Genomic DNA, 11,506 nt, shown 5'->3' on the forward strand with positions numbered 1-11,506 from the left:
TGATGTTTTGCAGATATGAGTAGCTCCTCCATTTTGTTTTGGCATTGCATTGTGGTACATAGCACACAAAAAACAAGTGGATTTGGAACTCATGATGACTTTTTTGAGAATACTGTCATAAAATATTGCATTGGGATACTGCATAGTTCTAGTATTGTCCTTTCACCATATACTGTAGGATGCTTCCAAACATTTATACATAAAATGCTATATTATGGAAAGTTTTGGCTAATAACCCCCATCAGAACTGTTGTCATTATTTAATTTAGCTACTGAGCCAATGATTTCATCAACAACATAATTCACAGTTTGAATGTATTTTCTTCTGCTTAGAAATGTATGTCTTGTTTTATGTGGCTCGTGGTTAAATGAAATTACTGAATTAGTCAAAACCTGTAAAATCCCAACCAATGAAAACGTTTTTACATTTAAAATTTTTCAAGTTCAGTGGTTAGTCACTTTTTGAAACTGCAATTAATTGCACTGCACTTAAGCTGTATAAAGTCCAAAAAAATAGCAGCACAACACCACCAGAAGGTAAACTTTGGCCTGCTTTACATCCTACACGAGTCAAAACAAAGCAGAATACAGCTTGGCAACTTCAGTGAGAGAAGGAACTTCTGAGCCTCTAACAAATAAGCTTTCTGTTACACTGTCAGTCATTATGTTAATTCGCTAATGCAGATTAAAAAGTAATTGTTAACAATGTGTACACAGAATAATCTGCCTTGGCCGACTGCTGTGGAGCAGATAAGAATAGGCTGTAGAGATGTCCAGTGTAGGGCATTATATGCTTCATTACACACTTTTATTCCTTGTGTGTTTATTTAAAAAAGATTCAGTGAGAGCAGAAGCAACTGTAACCCCGTCTTCCCCTTTCATTTTCCTCCCCTCAGCCGTATTTCACCTTGTATGCAGTAATGAGGTGGTAATGTAACCTATAGCTTTTACGTGGAACTTGGGGGTTTGTCTCAATTAGAGGCTAACCTGAAACTTTGTTCTGAATATTCACACAGGCTGTTTACAACCTGAGATATCAGTAACTGTACATTCTAGTTTTATCCTCCACATGCGAAACCTAAGTGTTAAGAACAACACCCACACTTTATCTAAAAGGTTGGCTGTGTTGTGAGGCTTGATAAAATACACAAAATGAATAACAAAAAATAATATATTTCACCAGCTTATTTTACCAACTTATCGGTGAGTCTATTTATCATTAATAAGTGATTCATTCTGCACACGGAATATGTAACGGGCACATGATGTGCTTGTAAACATCATGTCCCCTCAACATGCATAACCTTTTGTAACCCCCTCAGCTCTCTTAGATATGTTTGAGCTTTACGCTCATATAACTTCAAAAAGGCAGAAATATGGAGACAGACGAGCTCATCCAATAATAAGACCACATCAGTTTGATGTCATGTCAAAGTATAAAAACAACACAGCAGGGAAGTGATTTGAGAAATATTTCTTATTCAGGTGGACAGCCAGTAAAATGAGTGATGGAATATGCATTACAGCAGGAGTATAACAGAATGAAACAGATCACCAAGGTTACCATGGCATCCTTCCCTCAGCTCCGACATTGGGCGGAGGAAGAAAAAAAAAAAAGATCTCTAAAGCTTTTACATTGTGTACAATGAGTTCTTAGGATACCATTAAGACACTATGTTTTATTCTTTCATTATGTGCAAGGTACAAGTTCATGGCAGAAATTACAATATAAACACTGGATGTGCGCTTCGTGGATGAAATAATCAGGGTTTACAGATACTGTAGGGCATATCCACCTCCAGAATCAGGCTGTTCATCTCAATTTCGGGGCAGAGGGTAAAAGGTCGGGTGCCTTCTTGCACAATTTACAACATCTTCCTCTTCTCGAACTCCTACAAATATGGACAACAGAGAAGAAGAAGAGAAGACACAACGTGAAATGAAGTGAAATAGACAGAAGTGAATGATTTATTAATGCAGAATTCACACAGCTCTGTTTTGATCCCGTGTATCAGATCTGCTGTTGAGGCGGGGAAACAGAGGCGATTGGAGCTATGGAGAGCCTGTTGTTTTTCCTGGAGAGTGCAAATCATGTAGCACCGAACGTGTCAGTAAGTTCCAGTTGTCAACATTAAAACAGCTTACTTCCTGTGATTGATAGAGGCTACACATCTGCAAAAATCTGATTTATGTGAGGTTATAGTTGCTGTGTTTATCAGCACAGTCCAACCATGTGACTACAAATGAGAGAGCATTATGATAGCCATTAAAAAGGATGTAGCTATTTACATATTCAATTTGGAAAATATCACACAAACGGTGGGATGATAGAATGTGTCGTTCCCCGAGAATTTTCCATTCCACGGGGGGAAAGTAACTTAATGCAAATGTCATTTATCAGGTCTACAGAACACACAAGTACTCATGCACATGTTGGCCCATTCCTCTGTGGCTTGTGGATACCTGAAGGTCTACTGCCACCTTGAGGAGGAAATATGTTCATGTTTCTGAAACGCTTTGAGAGGCAACCTCAGCCTCTCTACCCTCGACTATCTGGGAAGGACAAAATCAATGAAAGAGATTGGGTTGGAGGGGTACGATTAGAGAGCTGCGGCCTCGCTCACTAGATTTTTGCTTTTCAGATGAGGTGGGGTAAAAGCGGGAGTGGCAGCGGGTTCGGTAATTAGGGACAACGCTGTAGAGGAAATGAGCGGGGAAAAAAAAAAGGTAATGGGATGGAAAGAGTGACAAAGCAAAAGGAGGCAACAGACAGTAACTCAAGGGTACAAGACAGGAATCATAGGTAAAAGTAGAGTTGTTTGTGACAGAGAGGGATAAAAAAAAAGGGCAGACTTTTTGTGTGAGACTGACTCAGACGTCTGACAAGAGCAAGAGGGGGAGTAAAATGAAGAAAGTAGAGGTTGCCACTCAAAAAGGACAGGTGAAAATACATCTGGATTGAAACTGAGGGGAGCGCTGGAAAACATGACATGAAAGAAGAGCAACGCATTTTACAAGCTAGCAATGACAACAGCTTTGACACACCTAGGGGCCAGGTGTATGAGGAGTGAGGCACTGTACATACGGTCTGTGTGCTGCCTTAAACTTTAGAGTTTTGCATTTATTACACAAACTTGAGAATAAATGGGGTTGCTTCTGTTTGCCTGCACACATCTCTATATATGCAGGCTTCACCGTGAATATTGAGCGGGATCGGATAATGCTATCTGCTGTTTATGATTATGAGTTCCAGATATTTTGTAAACAAGTGAAAGGTCATAATTATTCTACCATGCATATGAATTAAGTCCTTCTCAGATAAACATAAGTTCTCTGATATCTCGTCCTTGCACCAGTGGCACTGAAAATTCCGTTGGATATCACTGCAAGCACTGCATATTTAATTTAGTTTCTACATACTGTATCTCAATTTTAATTGTTAAAGGCCCTGAAATCGTACTTTCTTAACAGATATCTTGCTGGGAGTGATGTGTGTGTCCTGCATGAACAGAAAACAGCTATGGTTATTTCACTTGAGAGATTCCTGTATTTGTGTTGTTGTCCTTGCTTTTCTCACTGGTTTACAAAGTATGACTGAAAAAGATTCATTTATTTCTCAGACAAAAACCTACAACATTGATTTTCCCTTACATTTTCTGCATCAAATTAAAGATTTCATTTCTTTGGTAGGGTATAAACTGTGCAAAACAACGCATATTTCCTTTTCTTTGTATAAGTGAAACTGATGTCTTTGTGTCTTGATACAGCTACTGATGAGAGTGATGTAGGATGAGTATCACGATTCTTTTTTTATTTCAACAGCTTGAATTTTCCCATATTTTTAGTGCAATTTAACTGTCTTGCGATATATCTTAACACTTCTACGGTCAGTTGGATATGATCAAACCATACCCACACAGTCCTGATGAAGTAGATCAGTTGAGTTTTTGAGTGTTAACTCTAAATGAATAACTTCTTTCCTCTGAAGTGTAACTTTAACTGTTGTTTAATTAGTCAAATATTTAATATTACTCAGAGATTGTAACTTAACAAGGTAATGTAAGAATGTAAGAAATACTTGTGTATTTGAAAAACTAATCATATTTAGTGAAGCTAAACTAGAATCAAAGGTGGGCATAGAGATTAACAAAAAAGTTTTAGTTTTGGACCTTCACAATATGAAACAACTTTATGTTGTTAAGGAAATAAAATACCTTGAGCATTTTCACACTGATAAATTTAATTTGAGATATTAATTGACAGTGTTGGAAACTATATGCTTAGGCCAATATGTTGCTTAGTAAGTTTAGTATGTGTTCTGTCAATGTAAAATTATTTAGAGCTCTCTGCACACCTATGTAGAGGCTTTAACCTTCCCTGCTGCTCTCAGTGCTCATCCAGACTCAAAAGGTGCTGGTGAGATTTTTATTGCCATCGACCCTCTTGTGACTGTAATAAAGTTTGAATTGAACTAAGTACTAACAACCAATCAAAATGGGAGCTGAGACAACACAACATCATACAATGATAAAAGCTTATGCATGACAAATAAAATGAGAAACAATACAGTGTATGTCAAGATCCATAGAATAACCTTTGAACTTATTAAAGTATTTCTGATTCTGATTCTGAACCTCTTAAGGTTATGAAGATATTTTTGGTTTAAATATGACACATGAAACTTCCTCCCCCTTTCCCCTTATTTGCTTTATTGTGGTATTTTTCTTGTTGATAAAAAAACACTTTTTTGCATTTAGCTGGGCCTAAGGTCCATTACAGGAAGTTCTTTCATATAAACTCAGTGCTTAAAGTGTGAATTCAACTATTTCTTCTTCTTGAATAATTTCATTTTCTTATGTAAATGCCTACTAGGTGTGCATTAGACAACACAAAACAAGATCTGAGGCAAAAAATAATAATTTGGGCTTCTATATTTTACTTTTACCTAATTGTCAAATAACTAGAAGTGAACATGTGATTTATTTGTAATATAATTTAAACAGCAACACCAGTATGCTGCCTCCTGTTTACATTAAAACCGCAGTTGGCAGTGTGTATCTGTAATTAATATTATGATGAATAGCAAGTGAAGATGTGCTTATGTAACCCTGAGGACAAAAGAATCTTCAGCAGTATTTGTTCAATTCGATGATGTACCGCTCTGAGAAAAGAGCGTTATTACTGTCCGCCATTTGACATTTACTGAAAACTCTTCAAAATACAACACTAGTCTTTTTAATTCTAAATATACACTTAATGATGCTTCTACTTGTTGTGAGTTATTGTTAAGGACAAACACAGCAAACAGCCACTTGGAACGTGAACAAATGAACGAATGTAAAATGGAGGAGGTAATTTTGTGTGATAAGCGTATAATGTTTTTACCAAAAACCATTCAAGGCAGCTGTATGTATAATTTATAAACCTCTAATTAAATAAGATGACGCACGTACCCACTTTTGCAGATACAGGTTTTTACCACTCGCGTCGAGGAACATGGAGATGCTGTCCGCCAACCAAGAGCAGCTGAGACGGTCTGTGGTCACTGTTTTTGCCCATGCCCAAAACATTATGTCTACTTGCTTCTCTTACGTGTTATTACTTCGATTAGGGTGGTCAATGAAATTAACAGAGATGTATGAACACGATGTGCAGCAAAATGAGCAACCGCATTGCACGTTTTTCATCATTACACACAATGATTATGAATTAAACTTTGGGAGGGGAAAAAAAAAGGTGTGTAAATCCATATCCGTGTGTAGTAGTGCCAGCAGTGGTAATGAAAGTATAAGATGATGAATGGGTGTAATACATGCTTTCACTTTTTATACATCTTGTTAACAGTGCTTCCCTAGAGATAAATTGAAATAAAGGGGCAGTGGCGCCAACTCAGCCACTGTCAACACGCGTTTATTAATTTCTGCCCTTGTCTTCTGCCTTTCTTTACGGCATATTAAAAGTTCAATCTCGACTTGCTACTCCTGCTATTTGTGTAACCCTTGTAAGTGCTCAGTGATGAAAGATGGATACAATTGACCAGCATCACCAGATATTTTGTTCTGAAGCAAAAAGAGAAGCATTTTTACAGTGTTGTGTTACAATATTATACTACCTGCTAATTAGATATGTCTGAATGTCAGCCTTAATTAGCTTGTTTATTCATCTGTACAGTGAAAATGTAACCTTAGTATTTGTTTAGTTAACACAGACATTTTGATTTTGCCATTTTGTTATTAAGTTCTGAAATGTATGCTTTTATATTTCTCATCTCAAGCTAACATTGTGCTACATTTTAATTTGGCAGCAACAACACATAAGACAGAAACTGAAGATGAAGACTGAAGTCAGTTTAAAGAAAATATTTACAATTCAGAAAGAGATAAAATGAGATTGATGGATGGGAAAGGGAACATCTGAATCTAATATATTCAAGATTATGTTTTAATAGCGAGTAAAACATTATTTGGAGAATGTTGCTATGTGATTGAGCATTTATAAGCATATGTAATGGTGAGAATGCGAAACACAAAATATGACAATTTTTAAGTATAAGCCCTTTTCAGACACATGTAACATAGCTGACTTTACATATCTGTAATATTGTAATGTTAACTGATGAACGCCTAAAGATTTGTTAAGATTTTATACAGATATACCAAGATTATAAGGGGAAGGAAATGTTACTAGGTCCAATGTAATAAAATTGTCATCAAGTGGTACTCACATCTTTAACATTAGTAGAACAAAGAATCCATAACAAGTAAAAGACCTGTATTGGACATCTTCCTTAAGCTAAAGTATGTTAACATTATCAGCAAAACTTGCCTGAAGTATCGAAAGTGAATGTACTCATTAGCCAGAATTGCCCCTCTCAAAGTGCTATATTATTATTATTATTATGTCCCGCTGGAACAATGGACTCACCTTGAAAATAGTGCTGCCCAGCTGGGCAGGGGACATACTGACTACAACTCCAGCTGACTGGAGGGCTGCAATCTTCTCTTTGGCGCCACCCTTTCCACCAGCTATGATGGCACCGGCGTGGCCCATCCTACGGCCAGGAGGAGCAGTTAGCCCCGCGATGAAGGACACCACGGGCTTTGAATTAGCCCCCTGGAGGAATACATGGGAGAGAAAGAAAAATATGAGTGTAACGTGAGGTGAAAATTGACCAAAAAAAAAGGAGAATAAGCTCAAGGGAGAGTGTGAGGATGCGAGTACAGTTGGCAAAGCAACAAAGTGGATAGGAAGCAGGAAGGACGGGAGCAAAACAAAGGAGGGGGCACTAAAATAGAGAGAATTAGTTTTCTGCACCTGCATTTTATTCATTCATTAGAAATTAAACACCCCATGTCCTCCCATTACAGAGCCCCCATGGTAACAGGCTTGTCTAACCAGCCATCTCCATCTCAGCCTGCATTATTAAAACAAAGGGTCAATCAAGCCATTTAATTGCATGGGTTGGTGTATGACCAGACAGGGGCTCAGGCTCCTGCCATTTCATATCATCTCATTTCTGCGATGGTAATTAGTCATGCAGGCACTGATTAGCTCAGCGCCTGTCTATGCTGCTTGCTCATTGATGGATGTTACGTTCAACAGTTAAGATCATTTCCAAGGTGAAGAGAGCTAATATTTCATCTTCAGCAATAACATCATAACCAGCAAGAGGGACACAGTGTGGGTGTGTGTGTGCTCACGTACAGCAGCTAATATTTCATACTTAGGAATAACAACATAATTGTAGAGGACGGCTTTGTGCACAGACACACACATACACAAACTTAGTCATGGGCTTTCAACAAAGGCTGTGGCTCATCTGGCAAACTGCTTGCAGGGAGTGAATGTGACATGTTCAACAGCCCAAGCAATACAGCGAGGTCCTTCAAAGACACCCACTTCTCCTGCTGTTTCAGCTCCAAACTTGGACCTGATACTGGCAGGAACAAGATGGCAGTCACTAATATTAACTGGAGATGACTTTCAATAATTAAGACTAGCAGGACGTATATCAGCCAGGGTAATGCTGAGGACCTTGGCTAGAAACGCACCGCTAATGAGACATTAACACTTGCACGTTTAGCAGGGAAAAAGAGAGAGGGAATGTTACTTTTAAGTGCCCTAAATATGTTACAAGCATCTGTTCTATGCGTTGAAAAAATGTTAGCACAAAACAAATTAGCACCAAACCCCACTCAGTATTCAGAAGTCAAATCACGTTGTGAATAAACAAACAACCCTCATGTGAATCAAGTCTTAAATCTACCTCAAACGAAAGGGGTTTAATTACTCTATTAATCCCTGCCTCCCTGGATACTAAGTACTAACAATGCATACAGGGAGGGGAGTCATACTATCATTCACTTTACCCGTCTTTTGTCTTCCACTGTTGCAGTGCAGATATATTACCTTAATTATGAGACCAGAAAGGTAGTTCCCCCACCTCTGTATTCCAACCTGACTGAAGGGGGGCTTTGTTTTATGAACACAAAACACTCCAAGGTAAGGAACTGTATTCTTCAAGCTTGAAAAGACGAAGTTAGACACCTATATGCCCCTATAAACATGACAGCTGGGCATGAATAAAACTGGAATGTGCACATTCACATGGAGCTCACCAACACTTTTCAAACCTCAGTCTCCAGACTACAAATTGCATTTGTTTTCAGTGTTGTTTCCAGAGAATTACAAGGGGTTTAGCTAAGCTCAGTGGAGACAAGCTTGGCTGAAATAAAAAAATAAAAAAACATCAGTAAAACTCTACGGTAGCTTAGGTGCCAAATACTTTGACCTACTTGATATGCATGAAGCAAATTGTAATACGGTTATTTTGTGTAAAACCTATTTCTGACTTCAGAAAACCTGTGAAACTCAGGCGATGATAGGCAGACCTTTGATACAGGTGACTTTTAAGACCATATTATGTTGGCAGCCACTGATGAAGACTGAACCTTGAAATATGCCCTGCATCATAAAATCTGACAGCAGAACCGAGTGGGAAGTATAAGGTTGTTTTCTTGAATTTTACAGAATTAAGCCGTCAGTAGATAAACAGTCTGCAGTAACTCAAGTGTAACACTGATGGATAGTGAAATCAATACTTCTTCACCTTTTGGTATAATGTGCGTTTCTCAAAAAGGAGTTCAATATATTTAATGTTGCATGACATAAATCAATCATGACACTGGACCTTTAATTTCACTGAGCAGTCTGTACTTAATGTGTCCAGTGTGGCAGAATTTGTCAAGTTAATGTGAAATGCTGCGTCTAAAAAAAAAAAAAAAAATCCTATTTTCTCATTAACTTCTTCCTATGAGTGATGGCGTCATACATGAAGACACAGTTTCCTGCTAAAGTTAAGTTTATATCACATTTCTGTCTTTGCTGTAGTGTCTGTGCTCCTTTCGTTGGTCGGAAGTGGGGAACTCAGATGGAAAAAGGTGATGTCACGTGCTGCACTAATCAGGATAATAATAAGAGTGAATTTCGGACTTTATGTTCCCAGTAGTTTATTTCTTGTTTGTGAGGGAGCTTCTTTTGTGTTTGCCCTAACCAATCAGTAGTGAGTGATGTATCCATCCCACCACTTTCAGTAGACATGGAAGCTGTTAAGGTTTATTCATGAAGATCAAAAAATATGTTGAATTAAAACCTGCCCACAAATCTCTGACTGGTTGATTGTCCCTCCGATTGGTGGAAATACTCAATGGGCACCTATTTAAAAACTTGAATAAAAAAATCTGAGATGTGGTTGGCAATGTAGTTGTATTTAGTCCTGAATCATTTACAAAACACTTAAACAGAATTTGTTATTACAACAGCCCACATTTTTTCTTTCTACATTTGTCCTCTAAAAGTAAAGTTTTCCATCAAGCATGAGTAAGCAACATGCTGACAGCTTTCTCTTGCTAGTACAAGTTTACTAATTCATATCACAGGTAACATAATATAGAAGGGTTTTATCTTTGTAACAGTTCAAAGTGCTGAAATCTCATAAAGAAGCTCACAAACTCAATAAATCTTATTGATCATCAAAGAGCAGAAATAATCTATAATAACGTTTAGGTCTTCACTGTTTCGCAGTATTTATTTATTTTGGCTCAGCTCACCAACTTCTTTCCAGCAAGACTGTGCTTCACATTAATGCAAAATTGACATATGGGAGCTGCCCTAGGTTAGTGTATTGGTGACGTGAATTCAAATGTATTTAAATCAAGGAAAAGAGAAGTTTGCTCCAAAGTAAAAACGTCTCCAGACTTCTTTGTGCTCTTCTCTACTATTAAAAATAAGTTTCAAATACACCATTTCACGTACAATGGTCTACACAACTGATTTTCAACAGAATATCTGCAGCTTACTCCCACGCTCTGCTGGGCTTTTTCATGCATGTGTCTCATTTGAACTGTCCCTTGCTGTCAACACTCTGGGTGATTGGGTGGGTGGGGGAGATGGTGTTTGTACTTTATTTGTTGAGTGAGAGAAGTTATTCTCCTGAGACGCCACGGGAGATTTGCATGCATTAGAGCAGCCGAGGGCAAATCAAGTCTATTTCTCAGCTCAAGAGCACCATAAGCACTCTCACACACACAGAGAAACAAACACATGCACACTGAAAAATGAACAGATCAGAAGTCGTCTGCAAGGAGCAAAATGCCAAGTACAGGTCTGTTGAAGTTAAAAATGTCAATTACAAGTTCTCAGCCACTTGGCCACATAAGCCAATCATCACCCCACTGCTCTTTATCACATGTGGGCATCACAAAAGGTTCGCTGCTCATCATCACGGCAGATTTCTAGAACATGCCCTGTGAATCATTCCTTCATCCCATCTGCCACTCTTTGTCTTTATCATACAGACAGAAAACTAAGAGAGGAAGCCTGAGGAAAAAAAAAAAAGGACACTTTCATACAGTTCCACTTTGTTCTAGACTTATAATGGTTTCCAGTGTTCACTACAGCTGATAGATTTGAAAGGGCATGACTAAGAGCTAATTCAGAAGAGGATGAATTTTTTATACGAACAGATATATCTGCAGAGGTGAAGCACTGCAGCAGAGGTATTACAAGGAGAGTGAAGTAAAATAAAAAGGTGTTCAGTGTGTTATTTCCTTACAGAGTTGTGCTGTTTGAGGTACTCTGCTGCATTCTCCTCAGCATTGCCTCCGATTTCTCCAATAAGGATGATGCCCTCTGTTTTGGGATCCTGCAGGAACACCTCCAGACAGTCTATGAAGTTCGTACCATTGAATGGATCCCCGCCAATACCTTGCAGGAGACAAAGCAAACACTAGTTGTATACTCAAGACTCTCAAAGGATAATTCCTGTGAATATTTGAGGATCAATGGCTGTTGAGAGGAATAAGAAGCAGCTGTATGCCTGACTGATCACAACAGTACATTTTTTCGTAGTTGTTCTCGGGGGTGGCCCGAAACCGCTCTGCACTGCCTGAATCATTTGACCGCAAGAACATAACATTTTACTGGATTGATTTTAAGATTGATTTTT

At 38.2% G+C, this 11,506-nt stretch overlaps 1 protein-coding gene across 1 annotated transcript in view; it reads right to left on the reverse strand.

Moving 5' to 3' along the window:
* Positions 1-1,459: 1,459 nt before the first annotated feature.
* The window catches only part of suclg1 (succinate-CoA ligase GDP/ADP-forming subunit alph), a 19,442-nt gene continuing 9,395 nt past the window's right edge, over positions 1,460-11,506 (reverse strand). The window contains exons 7-9 of the mRNA XM_035660728.1: positions 11,114-11,265; positions 6,925-7,113; positions 1,460-1,892 (exon numbers count right to left, since the gene is read on the reverse strand). Of these exons, the coding sequence (XP_035516621.1) occupies positions 1,866-1,892; positions 6,925-7,113; positions 11,114-11,265 (368 nt within the window). The 3' untranslated portion in view covers positions 1,460-1,865. The remainder of the gene's footprint in view (positions 1,893-6,924; positions 7,114-11,113; positions 11,266-11,506) is intronic.

The sequence above is a fragment of the Morone saxatilis genome, unplaced genomic scaffold (genome assembly GCF_004916995.1).
Source record: "Morone saxatilis isolate NCDOM2014 unplaced genomic scaffold, NCSU_SB_2.0 Contig17, whole genome shotgun sequence".
Taxonomy (NCBI): domain Eukaryota; kingdom Metazoa; phylum Chordata; class Actinopteri; family Moronidae; genus Morone; species Morone saxatilis.